This window comes from Staurois parvus, unplaced genomic scaffold (genome assembly GCF_062004578.1).
Source record: "Staurois parvus isolate SC_StPar_1 unplaced genomic scaffold, SC_StPar_1.0 ptg000012l, whole genome shotgun sequence".
Taxonomy (NCBI): Eukaryota; Metazoa; Chordata; class Amphibia; order Anura; family Ranidae; genus Staurois; species Staurois parvus.
In genome coordinates this window covers 11,183,524-11,196,842 of record NW_028317808.1, presented here as the reverse complement: position 1 = coordinate 11,196,842, position 13,319 = coordinate 11,183,524, and the positions used below count along the sequence as shown (strand labels likewise).

The 13,319-nt window shown below is 37.6% G+C and overlaps 1 protein-coding gene across 2 annotated transcripts in view; it reads left to right on the top strand.

Moving 5' to 3' along the window:
- Positions 1-13,319, top strand: part of BNC2 (basonuclin zinc finger protein 2) — an 823,285-nt gene that overhangs the window by 411,719 nt on the left and 398,247 nt on the right. For both annotated transcript variants that reach the window (XM_089674765.1, XM_089674767.1), the window contains exon 4: positions 6,606-6,809. In XM_089674765.1, the coding sequence (XP_089530891.1) occupies positions 6,606-6,809 (204 nt within the window). The remainder of the gene's footprint in view (positions 1-6,605; positions 6,810-13,319) is intronic.

Sequence of the window (13,319 nt, the reverse complement as noted above, 5' to 3'; positions counted from 1 at the left end):
ATGGACGTTCCAATCGGGTTCACCTGCCCATTTTCAGGCGGACCCGATCGGAACCTCCATTCTCCTTTATGGAGCAGCGGGTGTAAACGGACATGTGTCTGTTTACACCCGCCAACATCAGATCCGATCCGCCAAAAAGGGACGGATGGGGATCCAATTCCCTCTCTGTCCATCGGATCGGATGAAAACGGACAGGTGGTCTGTTTTCATCCGACTGCCCATTGAGGAGAGTGAGCTGTTCTGTGTCTGCTCTGCAGCAGTGGCGCAGACACAGAGCTGTCATCCTCTTGCTCAGAGGGGATCAGCGGAGAGATCCCCCGCTGAGCAAGCGTATCTGCTGAACGGGTCCGTCCCATGTGAAAGAGCCCAAAGACGTACTTGCATCATGAACCATGAACTTCTTTTTTGTCTACCTGGGTACAGATACAAAGAGAGAGAGATTTACTAAAACTGGAGCACTCAGAATCCGGTGCAGCTTTGCATGGTAACCAATCAACTTCTAACTTCAGCTTGTTCAGTTAAGCTTTGACAAAAAATCCTGGAAGCAGATTGGCTTCTATGCAGTTGTACCAGATTTTTCACTCTCCAGCCTTAGGCTGGCCATACATTATACAATTTTCTTGAGATTTTTGGTTTAGATTTACCAAAAACCATATAATAGGAGGTCAAAGTTGAAGGTAAATCTAAAGGAAATTTGGCAGAAATTGGACAGAAAATTGTATAGTGTATGGCCAGCCTTAGTAAACAATCCCTCGTGTGTCTAAAACCCAAACCTTTTTAAACCCTTTTGGGTTTTTTATCCTTGTGTCCCCACTGGAGAGCTTCACTCTTTTTGATCATCAGGGTGACCCTTGTCCCTAGGTTAAAAAGTGATGGGAAATTTACAATTTTAGAGTTGTAGAGGTGAGGAAAATCTTCCATCGGGGATATATTTTGGGGGAAAAGTGTTTTTCTGGTTTGGGATTTCCCCACACTCTGCAGAGATTTACTCCTATTTCCATTTATGTATCCAGTACAGGAATTTACAGAAAATCTCCTCAATGAAACAGACAGCAAAAACAAATTAAAACAAGGCAGGAAAAAACTGACAGTGGTTTTAAACATCCTATTCAAAACTTGTATATAGATGGCCTAGCAAACGCGCTTCAAAGCAGCTAAATGCACAAAAAGGAACCACAAAGACCTTTCTATAAGCAAATGGAAAATGGAAGTGCAGCGCTAAAAAGAATGGTAACAATAGGATCAAAATCTTATATAAGAATTACTAAAAGATATAAAGTCCAATGTGGTGAACTAAATAGGTGAACAGTCCAAAATGATATATCGTGCCTTTAATCAGTATGATCACTGCTCCAGTATCCCAATGTGAAAGTATGGAAAGATTGCCCACTCACCGGAAGCGCAATCTTAATGTGCATATAGAGATCCCAACTAGCCGGAGGTCCTATGCAGGTACTAGGATGATCCTCAGGTGGTCCCTCTAGCTGGAGGTCCTATGCAGGTACTGCCTGGTACTAGGATGATCCTCAGGTGGTCCCTCAGTTTGGGTGGCAGGTAACGGGAATACTGGTCTGGTCTTAGGGCTTGCTTCCTAGGCCTGGACAAGTCACCTGGAATACTGGGCTGAGGTGTGGAAGCTCAGTGCAAAGCAATAAAGATATAGGTGCTCATAGTGTAGTATTCCAAAGGAAAACTACCCTACAGCAGACGTGTCTTTACATGAAACGCGTCTAGGAGGAGCCCTTGCACGCCTTGATGTCACGCCGCTGGATCAGGAGGTCCGGCGGCCACCTTATGGTTCACACTGGTCAGTGTATTCAACAATTTATGCTACTACTACTACTAACAGTCACCTTGTGCGTTTATTTTATCCATTTATGCTTGTATTTGATACATTAATAATTCATGCTTAATAAATCCTTTGGAATACTACACTATGAGCACCTATATCTTTATTGCTGTGCACTGAGCTTCCACACCTCAGCCCAGTATTCCAGGTGACTTGTCCAGGCCTAGGAAGCAAGCCCTAAGACCAGACCAGTATTCCCGTTACCTGCCACCCAAACTGAGGGACCACCGGAGGATCATCCTAGTACCAGGCAGTACCTGCATAGGACCTCCAGCTAGAGGGACCACCTGAAGATCATCCTAGTACCTGCATAGGACCTCCGGCTAGTTGGGATCTCTTTATATGCGCGTTAAGATTGTGCTTCCGGTGAGTGGGCAATCTTTCCATACTTTCACATCGGGATACTGGAGCAGTGATCATACTGATTAATGGCACAATATATCATTTTGGACTGTTCACCTATTTAGTTCACCCCATTGGACTTTATATCTTTTAGTAATTCTTATATAAGATTTTGATCTTATTGTTACCATTAATTTTAGCGCTGCACTTCCATTATCCTATTCAAAACTAAAATAATGATTTTGGCATTAGAAATACTATAATTGCACATTTTGACATTCTGAGGAGGATGGGTGGCCCCAATAAAAAAACATTATTGTACATATTTTTTGCATGTGGCTATAATGTTCAGTAATAGCCACACATAAAGAGTTGTAGTTTTGCTTAACAACTGTAATAAAGGCATTGGACCATTGTCTATGCAATATCGCCATGATGTTTTTTAAAGTTTTCTAAACCCAAGACCAGAAATGTAATATACTGCAGCTTTCCATGCCTTAGATGTTTAGTTTTCTTTTTTCAGGCTAGTAGAAGTACAGCTACATGTACAAAAAGTGGGAAAGTGCAAATACAAAAAACACCTACTAATTCCAATATCCTTGTAATGAATATCTTAAATAGTGGTTTCATCTTTGTCGACTACCTTCACCTAACCACAGTGCACCTCCTGCCTATGTGATGAAGATGAGGAATGGAGGAAGTTTTTGTTGTCCAAATCAGGAGAGCAGGCTAGGGTGACTACTCTGCTTCTCCATATATACAGTAAAGTGAGAGAATGTTGTCAACCTAGGACACAAAGGGGTTGATTTACAAAAAGTTGAGCGTGCAAAGTCTGGTGTAGCTCTGAATAGAAACTAATCAGCTTCCAGTTTTTTGGTCAGTTCCTTATTGAACAAGCTGAAGTTAGAACCTGACTGTCTACCATGCACAGCTGCACCAGATTTTGCACTCTCCAGTTTTAGTTTTAGAATCACCAGGTGAAGATAAAGGGAAAATGTCTGGAGAAATAAAATAAAATAAGCTATATTTAATTTTTGTTTTTGGGTTTCCATATGCTTTAAAGCCTTGGATGGCCAACCTGCTTGCTAAATCCCCAATCTGAATCCTACATTTGCTGTCCTGAGATTTGGGAATATTGATAATCATTCAGTATAATCCACTGAGAAATAAAGTACATTCAGAAACTGAGGGGCACACAACAGTTGATGGGCCTGACTTTAAAAATTGCACCATCTCTTTCCTAAACAGCAGTCCAGTTGACTGCTCTTGTACCTTTGACAGTTTCCTTCCTAGAAAACTCTGATGGCAGAACCTGGCTGCTTTCAGTTTTGCGTGTGTAGCTCCAATTCAGATACGCTTGGCTACTACCTGTTTTACATACACTTTTATGTTTTTCTCAGCATTAGAATTTCACCAGCCTGTGCATTCTTTGTTATGCCTTTATTGTTCACTATGCTGTGTGATCATAGGGCTCGTTAAGTGAACTCGTCACAATTAAAGACATGCTGTCAGGCCACACAATGTATAATGATCTATTCTTATTGATCTTTTGTGTTTGCTTAATTTTTGAATTAACAATATAGAGGAATCTTAATGAAGATGGACACCTAGATATTTTGATCTCCATCCACATTCTTCTTCTTGCTATATAGGAGGTGTAAGTTATCTTGCCTTCGTTAGTAAATCAGGCTATAGCATATTTAGATTTTTAAAGACTTTACAGATAGGTTCTGCTCCTTTCCTAGCAGTGTCCCTTTCATTAGGAACTCAAGTTTGGGTGTATTAAGGCAGTCTACCTTATAATCCTTGCACAGACCATATTGATTTTCTGGGAGAGAGTTTATGAACTAAATAAACTTGAAGTTGGTGTCTTAATAAACTGCTCCTCTCAGTCTGTCACATTTAGTTACAGTACCACGCAGTTTAGGCAGCTGTGGGGGTGCGGGGAGAGAGGCTAATTCTGTTACAGATTGTTCGCAGCAGGTCCTCCAAATTAGCCCTTTGTTTAGTAATGCCACCTTGCCTAGGCTCGCTTTGAGCACACTTCTCAGTTTTACCCTAATGAGTTGCAACACTGATAATGTGCCTGATGATCTTTCATTGATTTCACTATCACTTGCTTGTCTGGTAATTGATCCGTTGCTGAGCCTCTAGTTAATTATATCGGCTTTGACATGGCCCAGTCCTCTGGGAATCTCAAGTCTTGCAGAATAACAGTTTTAATAAAACAGTCTATTACTAGAGCAGGTGCTCGTATATGCAATATATATATATATATATATATATATATATATATGTACACACTTTCTCCCTATCTATATATACGGACACATACTAGTATTGCATGACTCAGATCAGTAAAGGCAAGGAGTGGCGAGTGAGGGGAGGTGTAGGAGATAGATGGAGAAAGAGACAGGGACAGCGAGGAGGGGGGAGTGATGCAGAGGAGAGGAGATAGGAGGAAGCCTGCTATTGACAGTGTCCTTAAGCCTCCCTCAAATAACAGCCATTAGTGGGAAGGTCAGGAGCTGAGCAGGCAGCTTGACTGAAGCATTGAGTGCCACTTCAGAAATCAAGAGGCTAGCAAATTTTAGAGGGAGTTTAAATGGCTAATATCTGGCTGTGAAAGCACAGCCACTGTTGGCACAATTGACTCACAGCTTCTCTCCTTGTGCTCCTGTCCCTTCTTTCACTTGACTAACATATATATATATATATATATATATATATATATATATATATACCCACACATCATTGATAATGCATTGACTTTTTACACCATGCTAATATTTATCGGTATTTTGTGTTATTTTTATTATTAAGATTTCTACAGCATGCAGAGTTGATTTTGCTAAGGACGTCTTTTTTGTGTATGTGTGCGTATATCTATGTGTAAGCGTGCGCGCGTGTGTGCTTAATGGTGGTGAACTGAAAGGAAAGTTTAACAGAAAAGCTTTCAAGAGCTGTCGGATAGGCAGAGCAAGGCACATTTGTGTCAACACAGTGTAGGTTTTCTCATCTCTCCTCATTGTGTACTAATGACACCTAGCAGTCACACAAGCTCTTTGCCCCTGTCTTTGTTTGTTTTACAGATGGTGGATGCTGGCTTTATTGTTATGTTGAAGATATGGAGAGAAAGTGGTGCTTTTTTGTCCATTTGTCCTATTGCATGTCTGCTTTGTTTTATTACCAGACAAATCGACTTTGACTCTACTTTCAGAGAGAACTTTTAAGAAACAGCTTTTCTATGGCTCTGTGTTGCAGTGGTGTCTGGGACATTATGAGGCTAAAGGTATAACCAGGGTCAGACGTTTAACCCTTCGCTTCAAGTAACCCAGTGCTTTGTTTTTCATTCAGTCATTCATTCATTTTCTTTTCTTTTTTTCTCAGTTATTGTTCTCAGTTTGATCTCTGTTGTTATACATGTATAAAATCAAACTTAGATGATTTTTATGACGACGTGAGCTTTTTTTTTTTTTTTTTATGAACGAACCCATAAAACCTTTCAGCTTCTGACTTCAGAAGTGTGAGCACAAATGGAATGTATAGGACAGATCATCCAGCTGAAAAAAAAAATGAAAAAGTTCTGCTGCCTGTTTCTGTACCTTATTTAGCCTCGGTTTAAATCATTTATATTGACAGCTTGGCACCAAGTAAATCAGCGAAATATTTCAACATTGTCGTTGCCAACTTACTTGATCTTGTTCTAAATTTGATTCCTCTTTTTTTTTTATAGTTGGGTCAGAAAGAAGTAAAAAAAAAAAAAAAATAAAGAGAGAGAGTACAAAGAGGTGCGTGTGGCACTGACAATTGTCAGATGTGGCTTTCTTTATTTGAGGTTTCATTGAAGAAAAGCAGGAGATAGAATGAGAAAGGCTGCTAGAAAGGGCCAGAGCCCTTTCCCTCCCAAGTGCCTGTGATCAGTGACTGTGTGTGCGTGCGTGTCTGTGTATATGGGTATCTGTAGGCTGAGAGAGGTTAGTGCAGGATGTCATTTGGTGCCTGACAGTGGAGCAGTGCAGTTGACTCTGTGCTCTTCTAGCCAGTGACATCCTTAAAGCTGCTTCTTGGGTCTTAGGCAGTTTTTATTTTCCTCCTTTAGTTCTACATGCACACCTGACAGGCAGCTGTTAGGCTGAGCAAAGAGGAGCCTTGGGGAGTCACAATCCATGCATAAATGATAGGGGTATCTGTGAGGAAGGTGCAAAATAAGCTTTGCATCTCTCACCCCCCCACCATCAGCAGCACATCCCTCCTTACTACTTCACCTCCCACCCACCCTTTTCCTCATCCTCTCCTAGCCTTTTTTACTCTCTTTCTCTAAATGAAATGCAGTCTACATGCAGCTCTGTAACTACTCCACACTTGTGCTACTGAATGCCAAGAGGCTCAAAAATCCACCTTCACTTTTCAGTCAGAAGAGGCAGAAGTGGATGTGAGAGAAAGAGACATACTGAGAGACAGACAACGAGACAGGAGGGCGAGAGACCGGGCATTCAGAGACTCTTGTCCTGACAACTCCATGCAGTTCGGAACGAGGACGCCGACAAGCGAGCCTGGGTACATGGGGGCATGGCAAAACTGTGACGCCAATCTTCTTTTCAGAATGTCCCAACAGGTGAGTGCATCCTTTTTTAACTTTCTCGCTTTGCGGAAATGAAGTTGGTGCTTTCATTGACAGTGACAATGTACTTTTCATTTATGTTCTGAAATGATGATTTTGTTCTTTTTTGCTACTTTTTTTCTGAAGCATTAATGCGTCACGCTGCTTTCTCAAGTTCTGTTTTTAGGTAGCTTTGCAGGTTCATTTTTTAAAATAAAACAATTTCCTTTTCTGCTTAGAAAGAAACAGGGCTTACTTGTAAATGTAATGTCACTTCTGAGGCCGGTTACCTGCGTCTCTTTCGGAGTTGTTCAGAGAGGGGGAAGTGAAAAACCAAGTGAAATTTAGATGAAATGCAAAACAATTAATGCCCGTAGCATCCTTTCTGCGAAAGTAATCAAAAGTGGAATTAAAACCACATCCACTCTTTCCTCCTTCCTTTCCCTGATTTCGCAGTGATAGAAATTTGAGGGGCCCCTCTCCTAGGATCTTAATTGACTTCATGTGGTTGAACACAGCTTCCCCCAGTTCTCAGATGAGCTGAACTGCTGTGTTGTTTAAACTGCTCACGGCACAGAGCGGATGGTTGATAGCTAAGTCAGTTAAGCTGCTCTCCTTTTTTCTTTTTTTTTTTCAGTCTTGCTTTTTTTTCCATTATTTTTCAGTTTATTTTGCTTTTACTAGGTTATTTATTCTTGAACCCATTTCCAAGGCAGTGTCTCTTGCATTCTTCAACACATATACATAGGCACTTTTTTCTCTCCCCCTTCTTCTCTCACTCACACTGCAAGCAAGACTGTGTCTTGGCGTCTTCCCTAGAGCTTTTCCTGCACTGGGGGCCGCCTTAAAGGCATCTTGGTATGCTGCTATTGACGGGAAAGCTGAAATGTTATTGCGAGGCCAGTAACAACTGATAATTAATCACACAAGCCGGTGTCTCTGTACCATGCACATGGTGATACGTAGGCAGCCGGCTGCATCTTCTCTGCACCATCCTACAGTGTTTGTCTTTAAAAAAAAAGTTTGAAAAAATATACAGCTAACTTTATCTCCTCGTCAAGAACCAAACTTATGCTAAAGTCTGTCCAAAGCATTTTCTTTCTTATCTTGCCACCTTAGTAAAAAATATAAACTGTACAGTAAGCGACTTCATCAGGGCTGCACACCTAGTATTATGTTTGTAATCAAAAAAGGACCACATTTCATACAGAGTAAACTTATTTCGTACATTTCATTTTACATATAAGTTTTTAAAATGAACTTTTTTGGTTACTTTGATTTGTTATGAAAGGGCAAGGGAAACTTAGAATTAGCAGTAACAGTCTACAACTTCTATATTGTAAGGACACCAGTTTTGGCTAAAGCAAGCTTTTTAACAAGGCATATTTTGGTATCTCCTGTAGAGGGACCCTGATTACTGCTGATAATACTGTAAGCTGATATGAATCACTAACGAACATGGACGTGAACTGAAACAGTAGTTCTTTAATATGGACATAAACCGTAAAGGTAACAACACTGCTGCAGCAAACACATCAACAACAACAGCAAACTACGTACATAGCAATCTATCTATCTATCTATATTTCTTTCTTTCTTTCTTTCTTTCTTTCTTTCTTTCTTTCTTTCTATCTATCTATCTATCTATCTATCTATATTTCTTTCTTTCTTTCTTTCTTTCTTTCTTTCTTTCTATCTATCTATCTATCTATCTATCTATCTATCTATCTATCTTTCTTTCTTTCTTTCTTTCTTTCTTTCTCTTTCTTTCTATCTATCTATCTATCTATCTATCTATCTATCTATCTACCTATCTATCTATCATCCACACAAGTATACATCTGTAGGTTCTGTCCAAACATCTTAAGTGTTTTTAGTTTTGGCAAGTTGACAGCAAACAAATGGTTAACTTCAAGAAAGTTTTATAAAGGCAAGTAATATGCTTTTCCCAGACTTTATCATCAGCCCACTTTAATCTACAGAAAGGGTGTAATTTTGAAGAGGAGTTAACAGAATTGAATCCAAATAATGACCAATTGATAAATGGCTATTGAGCCACAAGGACAGCGTGAACGATTGCCTGTTTGGCATTAGAAACGAGAGAAATAAATTTAAAGTCATGCAGTCTCAGCAACAGTGAAAAAAAAAAGAAATACCTAACGTAAACAAACATGTAAATTAGGGATTGTGGTGGGAAGGGAAGCCTTCCTAAATTTGTTCCGGTTTCAGAGATTAAAAAGCTGAGAGAATTGGGACAGCCTTTATTATGGCTTTAATAATTTGCTACTCATGTTTTGGCAGTCTTCAACAATTTTGTGCATTAATCCTAGACACGTGTTTAAGCACTTTGAGCTTTTTTAATCTGAAGCATCTATGAATAATTACTTTTAAAAGTAAACATGCCATTAATGTGTTACTACATAAAAAGCTAGTAAAATACATTTGAATTGAATTATTTTTTTTAAAGATTGTTGAATCTTTTTTCCACCTATACAGACACTTGTTACATATTCTTTGCAATGTAGACCTGTTTTCAGTTGAGCAAAAGGATGGAACCTTAACTACTTATCTGCATTCCATCAGGTGTATCCTCCAGAATTCAGATGTCAGCTCCAGCAAATGTATTGGTTACAAAGGAATTTTTTAACAGATTAGCTTGATTAATTGTCCAGGAAATACATACAGTACATAATTCACAGCTTCCATCTGCCAATACTTAAAACTTAGTGAAGGAAACATAATGCACCAAGTAACTGCTTCATTTCAGGTGTCTGAGAAGCAAAACATCATTCTTTAATCTTACTTCATCCCGCTGCTTGTTGGGAAAATGATTTTCAAAACTCTGTGAACCAGCAACTTGACTTACTGTAAAAGCCAGTTTACACAGTGCAAAGCAGGCAGCAATGCCACAAAATTGATGTTAATGGCAGTGTTCTAAAGTCACAAATAAGCACATTACTTCAGCCTTTAGTATGCACAACTAGTCCCATCCAGTGCATTGCACGTCTTCAGTAAATGTGTTCATCCCTTACTGTAAGTGTGCTTTTAAAATACAAATGGAATCATTAAAAGTTAATAGCTCATCAAGACATGGATGCCTTCCTGAACAAGTCAAATTTGGATTTTTTTTCCCTTCAAAGTAAATTAACAGTGCGAGATATACAATGAAAGATAGCTGGGCCTCACGTTTTTTGGGGATTTTTTGGTAGTGTAAAACTGTACGCCACATCTTTAAAGTATCAGAATTCATCATCTGCTTCATTGCAGTGACTTTTTTTTCAGCACCAAAATAACTGATAACCTGAAAGGGCATTTTTGTGAACTGTGTTTGATGGTGGTTGTTTGGGGTCACTTTGATCGATGACAAGTAGAGAATGACCAGAAACTGCTTGCATGTCCTTCCCTGACTTATGCCTGATCACCCCAACCCTTTTTTGCCTTCATCTGGCAGAGGTATGCAAGTCAAATAGCAGAGGGGAGTTTGAGAAGAGCAACCAGACCTGGGATGTGATAGATGACAGGAAAAAAAAACAGCAACATTTTTACATTAACGATTTTTGAATATATTTATTTACAGCATCCTAATAAAGTCTGTTTGCAATTCTACTCTTTCCTTTTATTGTTAAATACCTGTTAGACTGTCACATCTCACAATTAAGCCTAAACAAAAGTTCTCTTTTATTGCAGCTATATTTTGCTTTATTGACTGTTGAACTTTAAATTGCAAAGGACCATTGCTTAGTCGCTTTGTATATTATTTCAAATGCAGTCACAACCGATGAATGAATGTAATTTTTTAAGACATAATGGTACCTTAAAAATAAACACACACAACCATTTTGTTTGTTTTCCTTTATTTTTATAGGTATATTCATTGGTCGTATATTTTTCTATTACAATAAATGGCCATTGACTTATTATTATTAGCATTTAAAAGAGATAACTAATAGGAAATTGTTAAACAAATGAATTGACAATCCAGATAGATAAATAGGTAAAGTAAGTTGTAAAGCAAGTAACGTGTAGGAGTGATTAAAAAAAAAAGAAAACAAATACAATAGTGAAATGTTTGGCTATATGTAATATATCTAACAGGTAACATACTGAAAGTCCTAATTTTTCATAAAACAGGGCTGAATCAGTGAAATATGTTCAGGAATGTAACCCAAACTGGCTATTTCTATAAATTTAACCCCAGTTAATTAAACTTGATATACTGCATTGACCCATTATTTGCCAGACTGGAATGCAGCCTAGTGCAATGTAATGTGGCCTACTTAAGGCATGTGTAGTGTGCTTGTAAACCCTTTAATAGCTAGAGAGCTTCTGTTGAATGGTGCAGGTGTTTCATACCATGAAAAGGTTAAACACTCTCTCTGTGCAGAAAGATGTATGATTATCACTGAGAAAACCTACATAGTGTGCCTTAACAAAAAGTTCAGCTGTACACTATTAAAAAAGTTTTTGCCAAGAGAAAATTATTTGATAACGTTATGATTATTAATAAGAATCTCAGTCTGAATAGGATTTTGGACATCATCATAATATAAAGCAGGGTGACATTTAGACAGTAAGCTAGAATTCTACCTATTACAAAAGACTTCAGCGATATTTATGTGTCTGTGTGAAAATATATAGAAGGATAAAATATACAATATGCAAACAAAAATAAAATTCCACACCTTACATTTTTTTGCATCTGAATGACGGCAGCAGCTCATTTTCTGTTGTACATATTTCAGTGCATTTTTAATGTGTCATGTTTCTGCTTTATTTTGTTTTTTTTAATCAAACTTTACATTGCATTAAATGTAATTTTAATTTAAAATTTCTATCACTTTCTACATGGTGGACATACATCAATGAGAATTTTCCTGCTTTCTACAGCCGGAAAATGTGCACTAATTTCTAAATTCATATTTCGTTCTCCCTTGCGAACGTTTGCTGTTGAATTCCTTTTTAATTGTCATTTTTACAATTTCACGTGTTTATTACGTGTATATTCTACTAATCTTAAAAGACAACAGAATGATCCTTGTCAGTAGGATTTCAGTAGAAATATATTTCTTTTCTACTTAGCATACCTAACAGTTTTTTAATGATTTTATTTAATTAGCATTTTATTGATTTTTACATGCGTTTTGATAACTGCTACGTGTTGGTATAATGGTCCACATCTAAATTTCAGACGGATAACACTGCCTTGCAGTCAATATATATGTCTAATGCCATCACTGCCAACCAAGTTCAACATATATTTGGTAGATCACTTGCTGATTACTTTAATTGAATTTGACTTTTTTTAGAAATAAAACACTTTTTTTAAACGGTTTAAATATTAGATACAAATTTTTCTACCATTTATGAGTGAGAACAGGTGAAGAGGCTACCTCTCATCTTATATCTGTCTAGTTATGCATATTACCTATTAGTTGTATAGGAGATGAGACTTCTTTGAGGCTAGAATTATATTTATATTAGTTTTACTATACATGCTTTTAATTTACAGTGAGCTAAAAGAAAAAAAAACTTGAAATCACCATCTTTAACTGCGTTAAGAGAGATTCTCCATCATACAGTGTTTATTATAATAGAACAGAAGGTTGTATGTCATTTAATTAAAATCTCCTTAGAGAGGAATTTAAGTCAGTGTGTGTTCTCTCTAGTCCCATCATACTTCAGTGACAAGATAAAGTCTCACAATGGCAGGTTATATTAGTATCCTTTTTGTGAAGCGCTGTACATTGCCATGAAATTACTCAGTTGCCACTAGTCCTAGCTTTCATGTTGTACTTGCTGACAAAAGAAATGACATGAAACGTCTAACTGACAGATCCTTACTACTGCATGCTGCTACAAGCCATATGCAAATTTTTACTACTTTTTAACAGCGTTTTTGCTCATTTATGTTTGAATACGTCATAATTTTTTTGTAAAATAACAGCCTCTTGCATTTTGCACATTAATCTAAAACACATATTGAAAACATAGAAATGTGGAATTGGATTCTTGTACACAATGTCATAGTAGTGAAGTCCCAGGCATTATAATATTTTTCTTTTTTTTTTAAATCCAGTTAGGGGTTAATTTTATATATATATATATATATATATATATATATATATATATATATATATATATATTACCACCTTGTACCTTTTAAAAGTACATGTAACTTTGTTTCTGAGTTATTTCTCATTATGTTACCTTCTAACGTTAAATGTTGAGATTACAGCAGTTCACCTGACAGTTTGCCCTAGTGATATTATTTGAATCTAGCCACACAGTTGTGCAGTAGGCAATTACTTCAATCATCTTTTTTCTTGAAATGATGTACAGGTACTACAGGTAGTAGTGCTAGGCTTTGTTTCATCCTAAACTTTTGGAACGTTGTGTGCCCGCTGCCTGTTTGACATCAATACATTTCCAATTAGGTGTTTAATGAACTGGCATAAGTAATGCAAGTCTGTGTAAGCTATGTGATATTCAGCTGCTACAGTAACTTTCATGAGAGATAGAAATAAA